Source organism: Lates calcarifer, linkage group LG21 (genome assembly GCF_001640805.2).
Source record: "Lates calcarifer isolate ASB-BC8 linkage group LG21, TLL_Latcal_v3, whole genome shotgun sequence".
NCBI lineage: Eukaryota > Metazoa > Chordata > Actinopteri > Centropomidae > Lates > Lates calcarifer.
The window spans coordinates 1495705-1519681 of record NC_066853.1 but is presented as its reverse complement, the minus strand read 5'-3'; the positions used below and the strand labels follow the sequence as shown (position 1 = coordinate 1519681).

The window sequence follows — 23977 nt, the reverse complement described above, 5'->3', positions numbered from 1 at the left end:
CCGGACAGGGAGTGAACACGCTGCCAGCGTCTGAGTCCATGTAAAACCACACTGAACAATAAGCCTGTGTGCAGATTTAACCCTGCCACACTGCTTTTTAGATAAACAGTCTGTGGAGATAAAACCTGGAGTTGATGGATACCAGAGCACCTGTGGAGCAGTGGTTCCCAACCTCAGGGTCGGGCCCCCTCTAAGGGCTCACAAGATAAATCAGGCTGCTGTGAGATGATTAATGGAATATGAAAGAAGAAAAAGCAAAGCTGGACTTCTTCTTCTCTCTATTCATTGTTTTGTGAAATATTGTGTGAGGCGGGTGCGTTAGCGTCTCCTCACCTGAGGTGGCAGCTGCAGCGGCGTCCTCCTCCCCGCTGGGGGCGCACTCCGTGTTGGCTCGTTTGGACTTGGGGATGACGCGCTTCTTGAAGGAGGTCCAGATCTCGTTGGCGTGTTGCGTCACCGTCCCGCCTCCCGCCGCCTTCTCCTCCTCGCCTCCCTCTGCCTTCTCCTTCTCCTCGCCTCCCTCTGTCTTGGCCTCCTCTGCTGCTCCCTCTGCCTTAGCCTCCTCTCCTCCTTCCTCTCCTTCTGCCGCCGCCTCCTCTGGCTTGGCGTTGTCGGCAGAGTCTTTGTCGCCGCTCTTGGTCTTGCCGCTGATGCCGACCATGGACGGGTCCCTCTTCAGGCCCTGGAAGGTCCAGGAGCGTTTCAGCTTCCACCTCTTCTGCCCAGACTCCTTGGAGTCCAGCGTGGAGGAGTCTCCGCCACCTCCTTCTCCTCCCTCTGCTCCCTCCTCCTTCCCGTCCTCTCCTCCTCCGCCACTCTTCTTGTGTGTCTTCTGAGCCATGAGCTTCTTGAAGGAGTGCCAGCGCTTCATGTGCTTGGTGGCTGCTGAGGAGGACGAGGCTTTCTGCTCTCCCTCTGCGCCTCCCTCTGCTCCTGCTGCTCCTCCCTCCTCTATGGTGGAGTCTGCAGTGGTGTTAAGTGCCTCAGGGTCTTCCAGCCGGTCCAGGGACCTGGACCGAACTTTTACTTGTTTCTGGGGTTCTGCTGTGGCGCCATCCTTCTTCTCGGTGCTGCGATGGGAGAAGATCCTCGCCACCGGTTTCCTGATCAGATCCCGAACCGAGGATTTGGTCTCCGCCGCTTTGCCCTTCTCCGCTTTCTTATCCTCCTCCTTCTCTCCATTTTCTGGAGCTTTCTCTATCGCTGCCTCTCCTTCTGCACCTCCCTCTGCTCCTCCCTCAGCTGCTGCAGCCTCCTCTCCCTTCTCTCCCTCCTTCTCCCCTCCTTCAGTCGCACTCTCCTCTCCTCCTCCTGCGGCCGTGCTCTGCTCCTTCTTCTTCCTTCCTCCCATCACCTTCCCCAGGCCGCTCTTGTTGAGGAACGAGTCCAGGAACGAGGTCTTGGGCTCGGCAGAGGAAGCGTTTTCTGAGCTCTGAGTGGCCGCCGCCTCTCCGCTTGCTGCCGCCGCCGCTCCTTCCTCCTCGGTTCCTGCTGCCGCCGCTGTGTCGTTATTCACAGTCTCTTTGTTATCGACCACCTCGCTGTTGACAGCAGTGCCGTCTTTATCGACAACTTCGCTGTTGACAGTCTCTGAATTTGCGTTGGCGTTTTTAGCCGGTTGCTCCGCCTCTGCCGGCTTGCTCTCGGGGGTCTTCCCGTCTTCCTGGACCACTGGTGCAGCGCTGGCCTCCGTCGCCGCCATTTCACAAAGGGAAAACAAACAATAACAACAAAAAAAGTGTGTTCCTTCCTTCCTTCCTTCCTTCCCTGACCTTCTGCCCTCCTCTTCCTCTCTCTCTCTCTCTGGTGTTTCGTTCCTCCCGCTGTGGTGGCGCTCTCAGGTCATGGAGAGCTGGGTGGAGAACAGTGGCAAGGAGGAAAGATACTCAGCATCCTACTAGTCCTCCAAACTCCTGCAGAGGAAGGAGAGACAGGGAAGGTGGAAGGGGTGAGGAAAGAGGGATGAAAAGGGGGCAGAGAGAGAGAGAGAGAGGCACAGATGGTTGATAGTCTGAAGCAACACCATAGACACTCAATTAGTCTGGTCTAGACTGTGCATTGAATGAGGAATGAAGTGTAACATAATAGAGGATCTCAACGGGAATTGCAACGCAGTTATGATGTTTCCTAATCAGTCAGACTCTGTGATCTGATGTGGGACACACTCTCTCCTTTTATTTCTTTTTAAATGAAATGGCAGAAGCTGGAGGTTTTTGGAGACGAAAACTTGGACCAGACGGCAGCAGTAAAGCCCTGGATTTATTCTGTTAAGAGTTTCAAAACCAGATTCCTTTCAGTAGTTCTGAGTTGGTGGTTGTCCAGATATTAAACCATCTCTCATGTTGTTTAAGCAACACTGAACCATCACAATGACTCTGAAGGTAAAAAAGGTACACAATGCTGCTTTAAAGAGTTCTCCAGCATCTTAGTACTGCCTCTACTGTGGATCCTCCATTGAAATCCTCTGAAATCACCAGGGTTACATTTTCAGATCCTCTGGAGCCACAGAGGACATTATACAATTGTTTTCTGAGGCTGAATAGCGCTTTTTGTGATGAGTAAACTTGGTGGAGTGCCCCTTAAACACTGAAATAAAATGGAAGCAATATAACTGATGACAGCACTGATGGGTTTGAACCAGAGTGTTTGCAGAGTTCATGCACCCTCTACCCTCATCTACTAATGTGGCTTTTTTGGTTAAACTAACCGATCGAACAGGAGGATTTGTAGATTTTGCAAGCACTGCTTTGTAGTACCCACAGGAGCAAACAATTCCTTTTTGGGGGACTATTTTCAGCAGTGGATTAATTCACATTTTGTGCTTTAGTGCGTATTTTGGCAGCATGATGGCTCATTGTTTTGTTTCTAATGAGATACATCAGGCTGTGGAACAGGTTGTTGCTGACGTGGCTCTGCACATGGACTTTGTTGTCATTAAGAGAAATACAGCAGACACCAGACTTCTCCTTTAAACGCCGGCTGGTTGTAACACCTTTGGAGAATTTAATGAATGAATCAGCAGATCAATGAATCTGTGAGTCACACTCTGATGTGGAGTAGCCGAGTTTCAGCTGTGAGAAACTGTGGTGAGTCCAGACGTTTGGCGAACACGGTCGCAGCGCTCTCAGAGGAGAAGGTGAAGTGAGTGAGTCAGACTGAAGGAGGCAGAGAGATGCAGACGGAGAGGCACTCAGGTGGAGAGACAGTCACACGGGGGGAGGACGGAGGGGCGAGCGAGGGAGGAAAACACAGACAGACAGACAGAGAGAGAGAGAGCGAGGTGTAAACACATACATCACATGCTCCAGATAATCTCACTCTGCTGTTGCCACAACTGACTGACTGACTGACTGGATGGCTCGCTGGTTGACTGGCTTCCATACTGGTTCTCTGTGCTGCCTGGGAGACGGCATGGCTGACTGACTTACCGACTTACTACTATTATCTCTTGACAGCTGACGACTAAACTGTCTTTACTGACTGATACACTGACAGGCTGACTGGCTGGCTGGTTAGGATACTCAGTGACTGTTTTAAAAGAACAGCCTGGTGTGAAAAAACACAAACCCTGTGTTTGGGTCAGTCTGACTTGAACCTGGCTCAGCTTTTGCTGCAAAGCAATAAAACATAATCCTGCACCATCCAGTCATTATGGAAACACACATGGTGACATGATTGAGTTGTGAGTTGTGTTTGGGCATCCAGTTGTTACCTGGACGACTGACGTCTTTGCCCTCTGATTGTTTGTCGTGTTAAACGGTCGAACTTGTTGGCTTGAAGCAAGGTGTTGTTCTTTAAAAGGAGTCTGGTTTCTGAACTTTTTGCCGAGTTGTTTTGTGGGTTTCTCATATTACCTATTACCTTATATTGTTTAAAGAGGCAGTCTTGCTAAATCTCTCTTGCAGCAGTTAAAACGACCTGGCAAACTTTTCAATTATCACGTTGCACGAGTGGCCAGTGGCCCGAACAGCTGGTTGCTGCTGTGTGAGACAAGGTTTGCTGAGTGGTGATGTTGCTCTCAGGTTCCTGACCACACGGTGTTGCCTCCTCCCTCAGTGTTGCTCTGACTCTTGTTTACTACTCTGAGCTTTAAATCGCTCCTAGCCCGTTAGCTCTGACGCACACAGCTCATTTACTCTGCCTTCTAGTAGCCTAAAGATAGAAACGGATGTTTCCACCTAACACACAGAAACGGCTGCACACTTTTACCATCAGGCAGTATTAGAATCAAAGTGTTACTCAGCAGGTGCAGAAAATGTGCACGAATTAGTCTCAGTGACAACGGCAAAAATGCTAGCAGCAACACTGTGCACAGCACATGCATTTGGCTTTCTGCAGTTGTCCGTTCAATTTCTTTTTCTGCTGTAATTGAATAATTTATCCTCAAGAGTCCACTGCACTTCATCAGTGAGTTATTTACCCCGGATGCCATATGCTGGACTCTTTGATTCCACATATTCAACTAATTAGTTTGTGTTTGCAGACGATGAACAGCTTTCATTCGTCCAACGACAAGTTTGCTCAAAAGTGGCATCAGCAGCTGTATTTGGACAGAGATTACGAAGCTCTGGATCTAATATTCTGCTTATCAATAATTCAGCCGCTGATGGCGTGTTCATCAAAATACTTCACACAGAACAGTAGAATATGCTCTCCTCTGCAATACTCTGTTGTGCTTTATTTTAGTCCAACATTCTCTACTCTCGTCTTTGACCTCTTCTCTTTTCTGTCTTATCCAGGGCCTCTGAAACGATCTGAACTCTGTTTATTTCTGGGCTTCTGACCGCTTCAATTTTACCCCAATCTTAGATACTAAGGATTGACTCGGCTCTGATTCAGCTGACTCCTCACACCTGTCCAACATTTACCTTCCAAAATGATCAAACAAGACGTTGTACAAACTAGTTCTGCTCCAGCATACCCTCACCTTTAAATCCAAAAAGTGTGGGAGGGGGCAGGATGTGGAGTGGAGGGATGGCACAAGATGCAAAGGGGAGGATGTAGACTGAAGCTAGCGTTTTACTTTTACATCTGCAAGAACGTGGGGGTCCGTGTGACATGAATTTTGCCGTCAAGGGATGTAGGCAAGGCTCTATGCGGACATTTGCGTAGGATCTGCACACACCACTTTCAAGCTCTCTGCACTTTTCTTTTCTCAAAATGTTTTTGTGCTACGTACCGCAGAAGAAGCAGCTCTTCTTGCACAGATGTTGCCATTTTGATTCGATTCATGCTGTGTATGTCGTTAATACGCACACGACGATCTACTGTGCATGTAAGGAACTTGTCCTTTAAGAAGAGTATAAATGGAAATAACTACATGCCTGTGGTTTCTGCAGCTGTCTGCAACCTCTGAGAACATGTAGCTCAGACAGTACAGGTGTGAGACAGAGAACTGATCATCTAAACCATTGATTCAGTGCTTTACAGTCATTAAATCGGATTTTAAAGATTAATCTAACAGCAAAGTCCTCAACACAGCAGCTTTAAACAGATGTTATAATATTCATACATGTGAGTTTGTAGTGGATTCTCGTGCAGCCACACGAGACAGAGCTCCACCGTGGTCGTCTTTGTTTCAGTTTCTCTTTATTTTGGGTGGTTGTTTTTTTTTCTTGGCAGGCGATCACGCTGCAGCAGCAGAGGAGCATTAGTGTGTTGGATGGTGGATGTGAGGCTGAAGCCCCGAGGTGTTGGAACAGCATCAGACAGAGGAGAACGACAAAATGGTGGGAGGGGTGGGAGGAGGAAGGGGGGGTGCAGGATGGGAGGAAGAGGAGGAGTGGTGCAGACACTGGCTGATTGCGAATCGTCTCTGTTTCTATTCGTCCGTCTCTGCCTTTCATTCTTCAGCTCCGTCTGTCTGTCTGTGTCACTGTCTGGTTTTTCCTCTCGTCTGTCTCTTTTCCTTTCATCTCTTTCGTTTATTTTTCTTTCTCTGTATCTTTCTGTCCGTCTTGCTTTTCCTCTCGTCTGTTTTTCTTCCCTCTCTTTTTGACTTTGTTTCTTTATCCGCTTGGTTTACCTCTGTTTTTTGTGTCTCTGTCCGTACCTTGTTTTACCTCCCTGTTCTGGCTCTGCTCCACCTGTCTCTCTGCCTCCTCTTTTCGTGTTTGTCTCTTTGCCTTTTTTTTTTCCTTGCTGCTTCTCTTTCATTATTTTGCTCATTTCTCTCTCTCTGTCTTTCCCTCTCACTTTCTTTCATTCACCTTTCTTCCATGTCTGTGACATTCGTTCTGTTATTTTCCTCTTTGTCTCGTTTCCTGCCTCCTCTCTCTCTCAGTATCTGTCGCTCTGTCTCGCCATCGTTTTATCTTCATGTTTTTTGTGTTGTCTTCTGTTCTCCTTCTTCATCTATCTATCCTTCTGCATCTCTATATATTTGTGCCTCTCTAACCACCTCCTCTAACCTGTCTGTCTTTACCTCTCCATTTTTCTGTTTGTCATTCTGCCTGTTGATGACCTTTTTGTCTGTCTGACTCTGTTCAGTCTAAAACTCATCTTTTTTTAAATCATTATAACAGAGAGCAGAGGCAGAGCAGCACTTCCCTTCACCTCGCTATAAATTCATATTTTAAAAAGGATAGAAAGTAAAAACAAGGACACACTGTGTCACTGCTGTTAAAACAGGTCTAAATCCTGCAGCTGTTTTCACCAGTTCTGCTTCAACTCACAGGCAACAGCTGCCACAGTTTAAACACTTGCGCCACCTGAAGGCAACGAGAGTCACAGCTGAAGTTACAGTTTCCTACCTGAACCTGTAAAATATCTGGATTGTTAAGTGGAGAATATTTTCTGCTGAACAGTGAAGAGTCCTTGTCTTTGCTCTGAGTGAGTCATCAGGTTTCCTCCGTCCTCTAGGACTGTGGTAATGCCAGGAGGCATTCCTAACCAGGTTTAAATTGTTGAAAGAGCTGCTCCTGTGAAAGGTAACTCTGTGGAGTTTGCTCTCAAAAAGTCTGAATTATTATAAGAGATACACAATTGAATTTACAGCGGCACAAACTGGATTTTCTCTCACCTTTAGAAATTATTGTTCCTTTCTGTATGCTCTCCTGTTATAGAATAAAATAACTCTTGCTGCAGTGATACTGGGATCCTAAAGTGGCTAACGCAGCACAGAACTCAGCCAGGTACCACCCTACACAAGGTGACAAATCTCAGAGCGTATTTGGACAGCTGCTTGTTAATGTGCTGGTGTTTAACCTCCCATTCACCCATGCAGGGATTTGACAAAGTCATCCTCATGCAAATGGACTGTGAAACAATAGTCCTTGTTTTTCCACAGCTGACAACTGTCCAATCAGATCTTAACATGTAAACGACGTGGTCAGTACATGGACAGTACAGCCTGAGCGAGAGAGACGGTCTGCCTCTTTGTGTTACCGCCACAGGCTGATTTGTTTTTCTATTTGAACTGGACTGAGACACAATATTCAGCTCTTTGTCTCCTAGGAATTATGTGTATCTAGTAATTTACAACAGCAAATACATTTTCAGAAAAGTTTTTAATCAATATAATGAGAAAACACGTGAACAAACACGTCTGTGAAGCTACAAAATGCTCACTGACCATATTGGTTCATGGCAAACAATGCGTGATAAATCAGATTTGTAGCTAAGTTTAGTCAATGTGTGGTTAAGGTTAAGTAAAGACAACGACAACATGGCGGATGCAGGATGCAAACACTGGACTTCAGTGCCAAACCCCTGAGCTTTATGAGCCCACCATCCACCCAGACCATGTTCACATACAGGAAAAACAGCATTTATTCTCCTTCCAGAACATGAGCATCATTCCTGGGAACACAGTGCAGCTCTATCTTTGTCTATAGGTGGCGACATTGACGTGTCTACTGGTACTGGTGCAGGTGGAGAATCTGAAACCTCAGAATCAGGGCTAATCGCTCCTCTGCAATCTAATATTCCACCACATCAAACAGGTAATATCATCCTGTCAGCCTCCCGTCTTCACAGATTTCCTCTGTTTGTTTTAGAAAGTTTCGAAGGCAAACAGCTTCTGATGCAGATAACTTTGTCATTATATGAGAGGCCTCAGCGCCTCTTGGGTGCATTTCCAGCTGCATGTGTTTTCACTCTCTGTGATGACAATCTAATCCCCCAGGAAGCCTGTTAATGCAGCTATAATGGGGGTCAATGGGGAGATGGCAGAGTGGCCAATCACTGTTTCCCACTTCACACTGTGATAATAGCCTTCCTCTTCACACCTTCCTGCTATCAACTTAGGACTCCAAGTCCTCAACCACTGCATTCACATACAAACACACAGCTCAGGTTCCTCACTTTAACCCTTTGTGGTGCAGATGTGTGGACGTTTCAGGGCTGAGTATGGAGATGCTGTGTGAAGAGTTACAGAGCACTGTCATTCCCTCTCTGCTCCCTGAGCACCTGTTGTTTCTCTGCGTAACTTTGGTTTTTCAGGTACGATCTCCCTCTAACTGAGTGAGTCTACAAACTGCTGGAATCAGACCCAGAGAGTCCAGAGTAATGCAGAACTGTAGATCAGTTAAAAAGACTTAGAAGTCTTGGAAAACCAGCGTTCATCTCTGATATCCAGCCAGGAAACTGACAGAAATTGGAATGGAAACAGAGTTTGGTGTTACTTTCTGTTCCAGACACCGGGGATCATGGGTAATGTACACCGTTCGACCATGTTTAGGTTCAGGGACTGGGACTACGCAGTTAGCGCTCCAGGTAACAGATTGATAGGGTTTGTTTTCTGTACATGAAAGCCACTTATCACCACTTGCTCTTATCTGGGTGGCAATGGACTGCAAAACAAAGTGTTCCCTGCTGCTAGAAGTGGAGTTTTGGTTGAAGAGAACATATATTTGGAACGGCTTTCTCCCTACAAGAGGCACTTCTGACCTCAAAGGATTTACTGCTTGAAAACCCAACAGCAACCCAAAGACACATTTCCAGGGGAAAAACTGCTGCTCAAGAGCAGGCGACAGTTTCATTCGTTTCACTTCAGACTGACAGTCGTCCAGATGGTGATGCACGGCGCTTCAGTGACTGCACATGGTTCATCCAGTTTGGCATTTGCAAATTTTAAAACTCTAAATAGTAGATGGATCAAAAAACTGTTTAAAACTATATTTGTAAAGGACAATGGCTAATTTGAGCCTTTTGAAGCGTTTAGTTTTATAGAGTTTACATGCTGTAGCGATAATGACAGAGGAAAAGCCTTAATGTATGGAAATTCCACTGAAAGTGACATTTCAGGTGATACATGGAGTTCTGCTTTTGAAATATTGAGCCATGAGCACCAGGCATCTGCAGCGTTACGTAATAAAAAACATCAGTCATGTTAAATGAAATCAGGCCTGCAGGAAAAGTGCTCCAGTCCAGCCAGAGCGTTCACACTTTAACATTTCAGTCACAAAGCTGATGCAGCTACAGCGATAAAGAGCTGCCGTTTCGCTCTAGGACACGGCAGCGGGACACGGTAGCTGCTGTGGGAATTGAACCTGTGACCTCGCAGACGGGGGCTAAGCAGAGTGGGAGCCGTGTCCAGACCGAGACGAGAGCGAGTCGTATTCATTTGTACGGTTTATAAACAGACCAGCCTCTAATCAGGTCTTTCACAGCAGCCGGACAGCGATCCTGTGACCAGATGAAAGATTATACCAGAGACGATCTGAGGAAAAGAAATGGAAATATGCTTCCCGCGTTTTCATTAACATGATGCACTAAATGTGACAAAATCCAACTCTAATTGAGAAAATTGATGTGATATAGACATTTTTCAAAGACAAAATGCATTTAAACTCAATTACAATCCCAATTACTAATGTTTGTATCTTAATTACTAGCAAATAACATCGGTGTGCTTCAAACAAAGTGCTTTTTGTTTTGTCTAAAGGGTTCAGTATGCTCCAAAGGTACGAGCTTGTGACTGTCGGATTTAGGAAAGTTGAAAAATTAAATGGATGCAACAGTTTTGATTCCTGTGTCTACAGCCAAGTCTAACAGACACAACACAAAAGTCTTCATGGAGAAACTGTCCAGAAGCGTGTGCTGCATTTGTACAATTCATCATGTCGAGACTACAAAGAGACACAAGTGACAGATTCCTCGCAGAGAGCTCAGGGAGGCAGTGGGATGCAGCCAGGAGGAGAATGTGACTGCAGGCTTTTCACTTCACCTTCAACTGTGGCATTCATAACAGCTAGAAACACTTTAGACACGGTCGGATGGCAGGTTGTACAACGCAGTCTGTTTGAAGTTTGAAGTTCTATTTTGTCAAGCAGGTTTTGTTGATTCTTTTTTTTTTTGGTTAATAGTAGGTTGTAACAGCTGAAATGCAAACAAAACCATTAACACAGTGAATATCATCACCAGAGGAGCAGGGTTCTCTGGTGTTAATTTTCTAACCCGGGTCACTAGTCCAGTCTGTTTCTCAGAAACTGAATCTATTGCCAATTTCAGAATGATAATGTATAGTTGTACGTATATTTTGGCAGTCCAACATCGTACAATTTCTTCTGCAAAGGTCAAGATGAAGACTTGGAGAGGTCTTAGATTTTAGACTGCAGACCTTTTTAGGAGCCTTCTGCCTTTCTGTCTTTCACTTGGATTTCTCTTAATTCTAATTTTGTGCTTTTCGATCATATTTTAATGCAGTCCAGTGAAGAATAGCTGCTAGTTTCATCCACCTCAGTCATACAGGGGGAATATTAGACAGACTATCCTGACTCTGGCACAGCGGTCAGTGCACATTTAGTCATTTCAATTTAGCTACAGCGGCTCAAAACTGAGATCTGACCTCAGGGCAGCAGAGATATCACTTTTAACAATGAGGAAACAAACCACTGCAGTTGCTGAACAAAAATCCAGCCTCCTGTTACATCCAAATGCTTTAGTCTTTATTTCTTCTGTTTATGATAAATTGTGTCTATTGATGCTGAAAACGTTCCTGAAGAAATTTGAACCAAAGCCTCCTGTCCTTTCATAGCTGCACAACAAAATCCCACATCCAAATCACTATAAAAATCTAATCAATTGTTCCTTGGCTCGAGGCCAAACAGTCTGCAAAATATCACAGAGAACGGTTCGAAAGGTTTTAGAGAAATCCTGCTCCAGACAGAGCAGACAGACAAACTGATTCTCCAACAGCTCCTGCTGACGTCTAGCAGAGATTCTCCACCTGCTGCAGTTTCATTTGGAGAATTGAACCTCTCATGCAGCTGTGTAACACACATCCAGCAGCTGTCCGTGTAATGATATCTCTCGAAATACGTTCTGCACTGTTGCCTCTCCGTCCTAAAGCATCAAGCACAATTTCATCTCCTCTGCAGAAGCTTTTACCGCAAACTGTTCAGAACGAATGGGCAAATGTTTTTCAATTTAAACAAAACCTGTCACTTTAAAGCCCAGAAAACATAAACAGCCATAATAAATACAGGGTGTATGAGTTTGTTCTGCCTTCAGAAAGGTTGTCTTCTTTGCTGACCTGCAGGTCATCCAACAGGCTGTAAGCTACCAGTCAGTCCAGACTTGGGGAAGATGAAACTTCCATCAGATGAAGGTAAAACTAATCATGTGTTAGATCTATCCAAACAGGATTCTTTGATTACCTGATTAAGTCTGATTACATCTTTGGTTCTTGCCTTCTGTAGTGTTTGTCCCTGCTGACCACCATACGCAGTCTGACTGTGAGCCAATCACTTCAAAGCAAAACAAAGGCTCTGTATCAAACAAGTTCCTGATTGGCTGCGCTGCACAAATTAGGAACATTCGATTGATCCAAGAAATGGATTCTCAGACAGAACCTGATTTCACAGAGAAATTATCAGTGTCAACAGGTAAGGTGGTAGATTTGGTGGAAAACTCATAGTTTTAAGAGAGAAGTTGAAATCTGTACCCATTGACCCCATGAAATAGTTTCCTAAAGGTTCAGTTCAGCTTCAGGTTTTTGTCCTGGTTTGATAGATTAGATGAGCCTGTTGTTGGAGTTGATGGTTAATATCTCTTTTTATTAGACGCTCTGAACTCTTTGTGATGATGTTTTCCAACAATTTTGACGGTTAAAACTGTTAAAATTGCAAGTCATTCTCTTGCTAGCTTCTCCAAAGTGAGGACTTTGTTTGATGTCATGTCAATCTCAGTACTGTAGGTTTTGGACTTTTGATTTGACAAAACAAGGTGTCCAGACCACAAGGTGTTGTCTCCAGACGTCGTCTTTTGTCAAACCAAACCAGTCCAAAACTCCAAAGATATTCAGAGAAAAATGGCAAATGTTCGCATTAGATAAACTGCAGTTTCAGAATGTTTGATAACCTCTGTCAATCAGTTCATCTTATGCTGCTGTTACCAAACTGCTGCTGCTTCTTTCACCCAAAGAAAGATGGCTCTCAGGAATGGATGCTTCTTACTCATCTGGTTGCGCGATGCAAACCAGGACTAAATAATTTCTACGTTTCCCTCACCTACCTAATCCTTTCCTCACGCTTTAAGCACACATTTTTAAGAATTTATACGCTGATTTCATCAGATGTGAGGCGTCCAAACTGGACTGTGAAGCGTTAACACGGAGTGAGGATGAGCAAGCTTGGCGTGGTGCGATCTGCCTTGGTGAGCTTCAGCCAGATAAACTGTTGTTGTTGTTGTTGTTGCTGTGGATTAAAGCCTGGTGTGTTCCTGCAGCAGATTGCCCTCGGAGGGAACGGACAGGCCTTTTAGTGTAAAGGTATTAAGCCCAGGTCTAATCCAGAGCTAGGAGAGCAGCCAATTTAAACTGGATTCAGCCCACAGGACGACACATCACTCAGTCGATCTCTCTCTCTAGTGCCTGTTTTTTAATGTCTCTGTTGCTACCTGAGAATCACCCTCCCTTTATGTCTGCCATTTCCATCACTTCCCTTTATATTTACATACTCTATTCAGTCACTTAAAGAACAAGTCCTGTGACATTTAGATTCTTCTTAATGTCAATAATTCAAACACAACAGTGAGCCACATACTGTGGTTTACTTTGACTTAGTCCCACACACACTATCCAGCAGTGGAAATACTCACACTAACCCTTGATATGGATTAATGTGTAACAGAAAATGGTCGCCTATAGACGTATTATTCCTCCTGTTTGTAGCTTGAGCCACACAAAGTAAAATACTGAGAGAAAGACTAGAACAACGCTGGTTTTGGTCTTTTCTTGGTTTTTTGTTTTTGTTTTTAAGGTAAAATATAGAATATTACCAGAAACTGGATGCGTTGATACTCGTTTGTTGTTGCATATTATCCCTCACATGCCACATTTATGTGATGCCTTCATGGCTGCGTAGATGCAGAAACAAAATGCCTCAGTGGATTTCAGATTCAGGATTTAAAACAATGCCTCAGTAATTTTGATCTTTTGAGGAAAATGTCTGAGAGTCCAGCTTCTTGAACTAAATCTGCGATGGTAAACCAAATAACTGAACGAAATCAAACTTTTTGAATATGTCATCTTGCAATGGGCTCTTTCTGTAGTGAAGTGACATTTTGTAAATTAAACGATGGACAGCTAAATAATGAGGAAAATAATGGTTAGTGTGAAGCCTAAACATGTCTGAGAACCCAGTGAATCAGACGTCGTCGTTCCCTGTGATCTTCCTTTAGTTGTGGTATAAGTTGCTGTGTTGTTGTTATTTCATTACTGCAGATGTCATGGCCCTGTGGAGACTTAACAGTGTGTGGTGTGTGTGTGTGTGTGTGTGAGATCTGCTTTTAATCCACAGACAGTAGTAATTTTTTTCTGAATATCTGCCTTGAAGCCACTCGTCTTCTCTCCGAGCACTTTGAGCTGAATTGAAGGTTTTTAATTCGCCGTTGTGCCCTCATTACCATGCAGACCTATATTTTCAAAATACAATTCCCTAATTATCCCTGCTGTCGTAGTTTTACATCAGGAGCAGGGGTGGGAGGGGGATGGGAGGGGGGTGCCCTGGAAAGGCTTTCATGTGCAATGCTGTTAGGGTCCATTTATTTTCAACTCAGTTCCTTCAACAAAAAGAAAATGGTGAGCAAGATTTCTGTGTGCTGGTTCACAGCAGAGTGTTTGTTCCTGATTATTCAGGGACAGAAAGAAAGATGAAGCTCTGCATTTTTTGAGGAGGGAGAAGAGTTCCTGTATTACAGCACAAAAGCACGGCTGAAGAGGCCACCATGAAAACCACATCTAAAAAAGGCATTAAAAACAAGTTAAATATAGTAATTTTCAACTGTATCAACAAATAATACTGATAAGGGACACAGCAACTGCCAGACTGATGAATCATTAACTTTAGCTTCCATTCAGTGTGTTTTTGTCCCTACAAGTTCCTGTAGATAAAAAACAAGCACCCTCTGTCTCATAATTAAACAAATCTTTTCCTCCCTGAGTGTGCTGCAGCTCTGTGGGGTGCATCAAGGACAGACCGAGGGTGCCATAGATCTCCATTTTTTAACACTTATTTGGTCGGCACCTGTCAGGCAGACTGCCGTGAAATTTGTTGCAGATATTTAAAGCCTCTAGAGGATAAATTCTGATGAGTTTGTTACTTATTCTGTCAGATATCTTCAGCGTCTGCTCACTGGATTGGAATAAAATTCAGTCGTGGCTCCCAGAGGATGAATCCTGCTGACTTTGGTTGATCCTCTGGTTTTTCATCTAGTGCTGTCATTAGGTCAAAACTGCAGTTTGTATTATATAATAGACACATTTTGGTTTACGACCACTGAGCTCCACACAGCCTCACTGAGCCAATAGCATGGCTGTAGATACTCTTGTTTTTTAAACAAATAAAAACTGAAAGAACATCAAAATCACCATATTTATCCACAGATGTCTCGGCTAAATATGTAGTTATGCTGCAGATTTCACATGCACAGCAGTCAGAAACAGTCAGTGTAAAGATTTGTCAATGTAATTAAAGGTCAAAGTGACAAGATTTCAGTCCTGACCATCAGACGTGATCTGGTCAAAAGACCTGAACTCAGAACAAACAGCAGCAGCTGCCTTGACAGGGAAAGATAACTCGTCCACGTGGAAGAAAAATCACACTGACACAGCAGTTTGACCAGATGGTTCTGATGTTTAAATATTAAAAGAGACGGCAGGTTCCACTCCTGTATTTTAGTGGCAGAGCGTCTCCTTTAGTTGAATGTAAATCACGGATTGTGCCTTTAACGCGCCGGCGGAGCTGCAGGATGATGCAACATCACAGAAACTGTCCTTCAGCCAGCAAACACCTCCACCACCCTCCCTGCTGATGTGTCCTTGAGCACAAACCTAAACCTGCAGGTTGGAGTCCTGATCTGCTACCGACCTTCACCTCTGACCTTTGCCCTCTGAGAGCAGAGGGGTCAAGTGGAACGAGGATTTCCCTCCAGGGAGCAATAAAGTTTCAAATGACATGACACTTGATTTAAGCCTGTTAAATCCATCAGAGGGATCAGGAGAGGCTGCACGCAAAGCTCTCACACAGGTTTCCATGTGAAGGAAGTAAACACACGGAGCTCAGAGCGGGACGACACATCAGCAACACAAAAAACTCATCTGATCTGATCAGATCTCCATCAGTCCGGTCATCGCTGACCTTCAACACCAATTCACAACTTCTAACTCCCAAAGATGCCACTGAATATTTTAGTGTTGGGTTACGTCCTGTAAGAGAGACAAACCTCCAGAGCAGGGGGATTTTATCAGTCGTGGTTTAACATAGCTAGCATCTAGACGCTCCCCAACAGTTTGAACATGGCGTCATTTTTTGTTCTTTGGTCTTGTTTTTTATGCAAACGTGGCGTCATAGAGACCATTTTGTCATTTGTATTCATGACCACATGAACCATAAATGTCAGACTACGCGTGTGTGAACACGTCTGTCTCTGCAGAAACTCAGCCTTGTATAAAAAGAATCAAGTGCATAATTGTGAGCCAAGAACTTAAAGTACAAAAGTGACTGTGTGTTTCTGAACTCCCTAAAACTACATCTCAACTCCTGTGAAAAAGTTCCTTAGAAAAAGGTTTTGGTTGTGTTGTAATCTCACTAGTGTTTTGTTAAGACCTTGGCTTTGCTTTACTTTCAGAGAGCTCTGTGAGGAGGAAGCTGTTGGACTGACTGTGACAAACGACCAGCTGAACCTGAGCAGGTGAGGGTTACCGAGCTTTTCTTTAAACGAATGAGACAACGGCAGTGTTGTTTCAATCAGTGCTGCTTTGATTTGAGGGCAGAGGTCGTATTAAAGATGAATTAACGGGTCCACTGGGTGTTTGTGTAACTTTGGACTCTGCCTGGTGTTTCACTTGCAGTTTGTTTAACAGGACAGATTACATTTTAACCACCTCCTCTCTGTTCAGACTGAACTCCAGCGAGTGTTACAGTAATAGAAAGTTTACTCATTAGTTTGTCAGTCAGCTGTGACAGGTATCAGGTGGCGATGCTCGGACTGAGTCAGATCTGAGGTTTGAAGGATTTTCTTCAGTCAGATATTCATGCAGGTGTCCTCAAAGTTTTTAATGAGAAGTTGAAGAACAAACATATTATGAAAGCAAAGGCCTCTGAGCCGCCGGGGCTTTATCTCTGACAGTCTGATAGAGTTTTATACATCCTCTCTCCACCACTATCTGCACCGTAGCTGCAGATAACAAACTCACTGCTGGCTAGAAAATTAAATATTATTCTTCCTAATGTAGACGTAGAGTGCTGTGGCATTTAATGGCGGTTATAGAAGTATCTGTGTTGGTAACTCCACAAACCCTCAGTAGCTGGCTGCTCACCTCATACATGTCTGCTGCTATTGATCCCTTCAGGCTCTTTGAGCACAAAATTGATTGGTTTGATTTTACAGCCACAACCAGGCTAACAGCTATTTGCATTATTGATACAGCTCTTAATGATGATTGGTCCACTTAAACTTTGATATATGTTGATGATCACAGGTTACAAGGTTCCTTTTTTCAGTTTCTAACAAATGTTTGGTTGGTTTTTCTTGGTAAACATCTAAAAATAATGAATCTGTGGTTAGGTGAGGATTGAATAATCCACTGTTTATCATCTGACTGCTTCGTGGAGTAATCCTAACTTGTTGATTCAGTCATTATTAGAGAAAACATCAGGGAAATGGAATCTGGTGATCACAGATTCGCTGCATGAGATAAGCAGTTTCTGATAAATCCAGTCGAATATACTGACAACTCACACTGACCTGTTGATTCTGTGCTGTTTCTGCAGTTATCAGACTGATTTTAAAGCAGTAAATTCAGAATAGATGTGAAAATACGTGAAATAAATTCATCAGTCCAACATTCAGACTGTACAGGCGTCTTCTCAAACATCCAAACCTTAACACTTCCAAACAACGTCAGATGTTTGTGATTGTTCGTCCAAATTCCAGCTAATTTCTAACAGAACTAAAGCTGCAGGAAATTCTCCAAAACTACACACACAACATTTACAGTTTCCAGTTGGCTGTATGACAATGAGATTGTGGGCGACTGGAAACTGAAGATCCATCATGGACCAAATCCTCAAGCTGACTGAACCTCCCCCCGTTCAAATCCACTTTCTTTGTTTCTGTAGCGGAACGGTTTAATCCAGAACGTCCACCAGGAGATTGTGCATCCTTAAACCTGAGCGACCCAACAAAAGTCAAGTCTTTAATTTGTCTGTTCGCCAACAGTCCAATCAATCAGACCTCCAGAAATAATCACTTTCCCAAACTACTCCAGGGTTCCACTGAAAGTTGATAAACTGAAACAGGTTTAAACAGATTTTAACACATACCAAGTCAGGATTAAAGTAAAACCTCAGGCTTTCACCGAGTGTCAGAGGTTCAGGCTCAAACAGAGTCCATGTTCGTCCGGGCCCTAAACTCTCACCCACATCAGTCTTTCTCTTGTTTTCACCAATCAACCAGCAGCTCATCCACCTCCATCTCACTATAGGCATTCCTCACAACAAGCCCCCCAGTTTAAAGGGACATTCTGTGTTTTCTTTTCCCCCCTCCCTGTCCATAGTGGCATCATTATAAGAGCCTATTATGGCGTTACAGAGGCCGACTCACAGACTAAATGCCTTGTTTCTGTCCGCCATGGGAGCCTTCTATAGAGCCGCGACTCCCTCCTTCAACAGAGAGGCCCCTTCATCACGCTGCCCTCCTCCTCCTCCTCCTCTCATCCTCCTCGCTCTCTTCTCCCTCAGACACAGACAAGCCTTTATCTGCCCATCATGTGCTCGCTCTCTCTTTCTCTTTTTTCTCCGGCCTGACCCTGTTTTCCACAGCGAACAGGCATGCCAGTTAGGATTTGGGGGGGAAACACACACACACACACACACACACACAGAGCGATGGGGAAAAGGCTGATTTGGAAAGCCAGCTAAATATTTTATCCATGGCCACGTTATCTGTCTGTGTAGCTTAATACCGATTTGATGTTATCTTCTAAGTCTTTCCAGCAGAGGTTTTTTTTTTCATATTTTATTTTCTGGTCAAATAATCTCCTATGTGCTGTGCAGCGTCTAAACTGTGTACCATGTCGTCTCGCTGTGCCGCTGTGCGCTGTCTTTGCTAGCTGGTTGGTAGATGTTGGGTAAAACATGGACTTCAATGTCCAGCTCATGATTATTATGAGGAAACAGCCACCACAGTGCACAAAAATCAACTGTGGGGCTGCACAGAAGTCGTATTTTTCATCTTTTTGTCTAAAAAAACATCAGAAAATACTGAAAACTTCCAACATAGTCTCAGGTTACAGCTTCAAATCATGTGTTTATCCAAACAGTTTAAAATCCAAAGATATTCAGTTTACAAGCCTCAATTTCAACATCGAAAAAAAGCATTCAGCAATTTTGCTTGATAAATGACTTTAACAATCGATTGATCATTAAAATTCAGCCAAAAATCTGAAATCAAGAGATTTCCATGCAGCGTTCACTGACAGAACTTTAAGGTTTTCCATCCATTTCTATTTCCTATACATGAACTGAAAACATCTGCAGCTACAATATCCCTCACCGTGAACGTCTCAACTCACAAGAGCCCAGTTCTCCTTCTCAGAAGCTTTATTTTTTACATTTTCTTGGGGAGTTAAAAGTCAATTATGAGGAGCTTTCTACGACGTTTAAAGAGCTAGCTTCACCTGTAGCAGCAGACATGACGCCGGCTGCTGTGGATCATTAACACGAGCTGAAAACACCGACTGTGAGAAATCAGTCCAAACACTGGATGTGCTTTACTGTACGTTACAGGTGATGTGGCGTCAAAAGGCTGAGCGTTTAAAGCCATCAGTCTGCAGCGTTTTATTTTACACATGAATCATAGATCACTTCAGCTGACACCGTAAACAGTTATTACACTTTACTGGAATCAAAAAGAAAACGAAGCTTCAGGGAGAGTGCAGCGGCAGGAGTTCACTCAGTAAATGCCAGATGTTTTATTAAGAGTGACTGTTGTTTAGGCGTCAGGATCTCTGCTCAACACTTCCTCAGGGAAAACGCTGGCGTGGCCCTTTTAAAAGTTAAATATTAAAAATACTGGGGGTAAACGTCTGGAGAGGAATGGGCTGAGTCCTGGTGGCCCATTTAGAAAATGAGAAATTTTATTAGTCTGATTTTTAAAAATGATTTCACATCATTTAACTCTTTGCAGCATCATTACTCTGTCGTATCACCAGGAAAAGTAGAGGAGAAGTTAAAGGTTTCTGAGGTGAGGTGAAGTCAGCCTCGTGCAGCGTGGACGACTGCGTGGGAACGAAGCGAATCGTTTCCACACGCTGGTTTCATGTGTTTTACAGAATTTAACTCCCCCCCATGACGTGCATGTGATGCCAGAGGAACGCAGGAAACTCTGCTGTACGTTACTGAACAGTTTCCTCCTTGTGCTCCTGCTGCAGACGCCATGTTCGAGGTCTGAACGACCATTTCACTCCATCCGCTCGTCTGATTTTTCACGGTTAGCTGGTGAGCATGAGGCCCGACAGTGAACGCAACACGACCCCCATCCTCCATCTTTACTCTGTCCACAAAACTACAGCCTTTAACAACTGCAACTTTTTCCTCCATTCACTCTCCTCCTGTCCTCCATCTTTGTCTTCTTACTGACTCACTCCTTCCATCCGTCTCCTCTCATCTTTAAATCTCTACCTCCTTTCTTTCCTCATGTCAGTTCTCCTTTTCCCCTCCTCTTTTCTCCTGTCTTCCATCTCTGTCTCCTTCGTTCCTCTTCTTTTCTCCTTTCACTTATCCACCCTCCTTCTCTTAACCTCTCCTCTTTCCCTCCTTACACTTCTTTTTCCCTCTCTTCTTTTCTGTCTCTCGTCAGGTCTCATTCCTCTTTTCTCCTGTAATTTGTCCTCCCATCCTCCATCTTTGTCTCTCTTTTACCTTTGCACATTTCCCTCTCCTTTCTTCTCCCTTTGAATCCATCATCCGTCCTTTTGCTCCTCGTCATTCGTCTCCTGTCATGTCCCTCTTTATTCTCTCCTCCTCTCATCCTCCTTTCATTGTTCTAACATCTATTTTCACTGTCTCTCCATATTTTTCCTCCCTGCTTCTCTCCTGTCTTCCATCCATCTCCTCTTCTTTCCTTTGCCCTTTAACCTTTCTGTTATTTGAACTTTGGTTTGGGGTCAGGGGTCAGGTGATGTTTGAGGTCAGTCAGACAACAGAGAATTACAGGCAAACTACTATAAAACTACAGTGAGAGAAACCGACGTATGAAACATGTTATATGAAAATGAATCAGAGCTGAATTCTTCAGTTTTATAAGACTTTACAGTAAATCAGAGGGAAAGGTCCACAAAGGTCACATCATAAATGTAACATGGTCGATCAGTTTCCAGTTAAAACTGGCTCCACCTCGACCAACTGCGACATTAAAATGCAGCTTTTTACTGCTGTTCTTTTTTCTTTTACTTATAATGTGAGTTTAGAGTGTTAACTAAGATTTTTTATCCCGTCACCTCCACCTGGTAAAACCTTCCTTTAACTCCATGTGTAGCATTTATAAGCAGCAGCAGCTCGTACATGTGATTTAAAGGATTTAAAGTGTAAACTTCACTGACGTCTAAACAGATAAAAACATCGCAGATGGAATAATGAAAGATCCATGTCTTCATCTGGGAAATTACAGTCAGACTGTTGATAAATACTGGATTATTTAACACTGAACGTCCTTATATCAGCTCATAACCACATTACAGAGAGTGAAATATTCACACTGAGTGTTACCTCACACTCTCCTCCTCCTCCTGTCTTACTTTAACTCATCCCCTCACATTTCTTTTGTTTTTAAAATGACCTCCCTCCCCTTTTATGTTAAAGGCTGCTGCTGCTTGTGAGCGCGAGACACACACAGACGACTTTAAAGCGGAGGAGAAGAGCGCTCGAGCTCCTCTTCTTCTTCTTCTATGTTTTTTTTTTCTCATCCGTCAAAGCTCCGATCGCGAGAGCGCGCCGTGGAAATAGAACATAATTCTAATGAGAGGGAGGGAGGCGCGCTCCCGGGGCTGACGGGGGGAGGAGGGAGGGAGCCAGTCTACCATCCAGCCGCGCGCGCATGCTCGAGACAGCAGGTGCCCGAGCCCCCGTTAAAGAGAAAAAACTAATTTGCATTGCTAATGAGCTCCTCTGAGCCTCCTCCCCCTCCATTTTGGGGGGCAAAAAAAGCTTCTAATATGGCGACGTGTTTTTATTGGCGTCTTCTCCAAAAACACACACAACAAAGATGAAAGAGAAATCAGGCTGCGTTCATTTGGTTCACATTAACTCGACATTTAGAGCCGAAATCAAACTCTGCTCACAGTATTAGAGAAGCCAGGACTTCACTGCTCACTGCACCTGATGAAGACTCACTTCAACCACCACTGAAATCTGATTTTACAAAAATATCATGGCGTCTTTTCATGAACGACTCGCCTGTGAGGCGATTAATCAGCGTTAATGAACCGGTTTAAACGTGTTTTCCAGCTTCAGAGTCACCCAGGGAACAATAGGCGGCACAGCCCCCCCCCTTCACCCCCCCAAAAAGGACCGTTCCATGATCGATTAATCGAGTTTAATCGAGAGAGGGATGATAAGTTCAGGTTGATGAAGGCTTCAGCAGCAGAGCAGCTCACACTGAATCCTCACTGAGCAAAACAAGTGAAGCGCCAAATTCCCAACAAGCAGCCCCCTTGTCTATTGTGGGGGGAGAAAGGAGGCTGACACACTCCTCCCCTCAAACCTCCAACCCCCCCACAGGAAGGAGAGATAATACAACACATAACAATAACAATAATCATAATAATCAATGATCTGTTTCAGTGTTTAAAAATCCTGTTTTCCGTTTTCCTCGCGCTGACCTCGTTCACATTTCACACATGGTCGCCTGCCTGTGATTATGATGTGATTTCAGTCTGTCGCCATGTGCGTGCGCTTTTACACGCGCTCCATCGAAAATGGCTGAGAGACCCCCCCCCCAAATCCCCATTCCCCCCTCCCCGCCCCCTTTTCAGTCTCTCTCTCTCTCTGCGCGCGCACTGTATAATATTCTGGCTTTTATTGCACTCCTGTTGTTGTTGTTGTTATTGTTATTGTTGTCCAGGCGCATAAACAACTTCACGCGCCTCGGGATTTTGGTTTTATTCTTTGGACTGCACGCGCTCAAAGCACACACACACACACACACACACACACACACACGAACAGATGACAGACACATGTCAGATGCACAGCAGCAGATTGAACATTTGACCGTATATGTCAAACGCTCCTATAGCACGTATCCAGTGTGGAAATAAACGACCCTGCGGGGCGTTTATTACCGAGTCCACATGAGACTACACACACACACCACACAGAGTCCTGTTGAGCCCCCACATCAACATTACACCACATTCTCCAAGCCACCAACCAGACACCCAGACCGGAGCCAGCCTGTGTGATTGATCCGGGCTCTGCTGGGACAGATCCGGGACCGTGTGATTGACCCGAGCTGCCGCTTCACCACAAACTGCTCATATTTAAAGAAAATAAAATCAGAAGCGACGGTGTTTGGGCACAAGGCGCGCGGCGTCGCCAAACAACAGCCCCGTTTATTGTCCCCCTCCGCCACCACCAACCACCACTCTCTCTGTCTCCTCGCGCACAACGGAAGACCCTCCAAACCATGACAAAAAACAAGCCCCTCTTGCACGAGGACCACCGGTCAGGGTAACCTCCGCCGCTCCCACCGCTGCCGCTACCGGGTTAATTTGACCGTTAACGGCTAATTACCCGCCGGCTAATCGCCATTAAACGCATTCCCGCGACCGACCTGTAGCCTCCCAACTGCAAACCGACGGGGGTGTGAGGGGGTGGGGGGGTGAGGATGGGGAGGGGGATAAAACCGTTAATTTACAGGGGTGAGGAAGAATAAATGAAAGGCAGAGATGGATGGAAACAGCAGAGAGGTGGAGAGAGAAATAAAAGACAAACAAACCTCCGTTCGTGCGCGTAAATCCGTTTCCAAACGCGTGGAGAGAAAGGTAATAAGCTTGTTGTGTTGGACGGGAAAAGACGCTGCCGAGGCTAAATCCTACCAGCCATCCTCTCTCTCCCCCTCTCTCTCTCTCTCTCTCCGTCTGTGCTTAGGTCTCTCTCTCACTGTCTGCCTCTCTCCAGCTCCCTCGCGCGTCTGCGTCTCTCTCTCTCTCTCTGCTCTCTCTCTCTCTCTCTCTCTCTCTCTCTCTCTCTCTCAGCCAATTGTGTGAGAAGATGGAATTGGCGCGAGGGGTCGCGCAGCGGGACATCGGCAGGTCCCACACGCACGCGCCGCACGCACAAACAAACACACACACACTTATGCGCTCACGCGCGCGCACGAGCACGACGCCTTCTACCTCGCGCACTCCCCTATGGTTGCCCCTAGCAACCACGAAGACCATCACCGACCCCGCCCCTCTCCAGACCCCCCCCCCCACCCCCTTAATTTTCATCCCCCCAGTTAAGAGGGTTTAGAGGAAAAATTATCTTCT

The 23977-nt window shown here is 44.9% G+C and overlaps 1 protein-coding gene across 3 annotated transcripts in view; it reads right to left on the bottom strand.

Moving 5' to 3' along the window:
- si:ch211-137a8.4 (uncharacterized abhydrolase domain-containing protein DDB_G0269086) overlaps positions 1 to 23706 on the bottom strand; it is a 28830-nt gene extending 5124 nt beyond the window's left edge. Inside the window, exons 1-3 of one of the 3 annotated variants that reach the window (XM_051065605.1) lie at positions 23443 to 23706; positions 1574 to 1913; positions 334 to 1537 (exon numbers count right to left, since the gene is read on the bottom strand). In XM_051065605.1, coding sequence (XP_050921562.1) covers positions 334 to 1537; positions 1574 to 1702 — 1333 coding nt within the window. In that variant the 5' untranslated portion in view covers positions 1703 to 1913; positions 23443 to 23706. Of the gene's footprint in view, positions 1 to 333; positions 1914 to 18048; positions 18196 to 23442 lie in introns of those variants that run through there. The other 2 variants (XM_018685267.2, XM_018685268.2) reach the window with 2 other exon arrangements.
- Between the last annotated feature and the right edge of the window lie 271 nt (positions 23707 to 23977).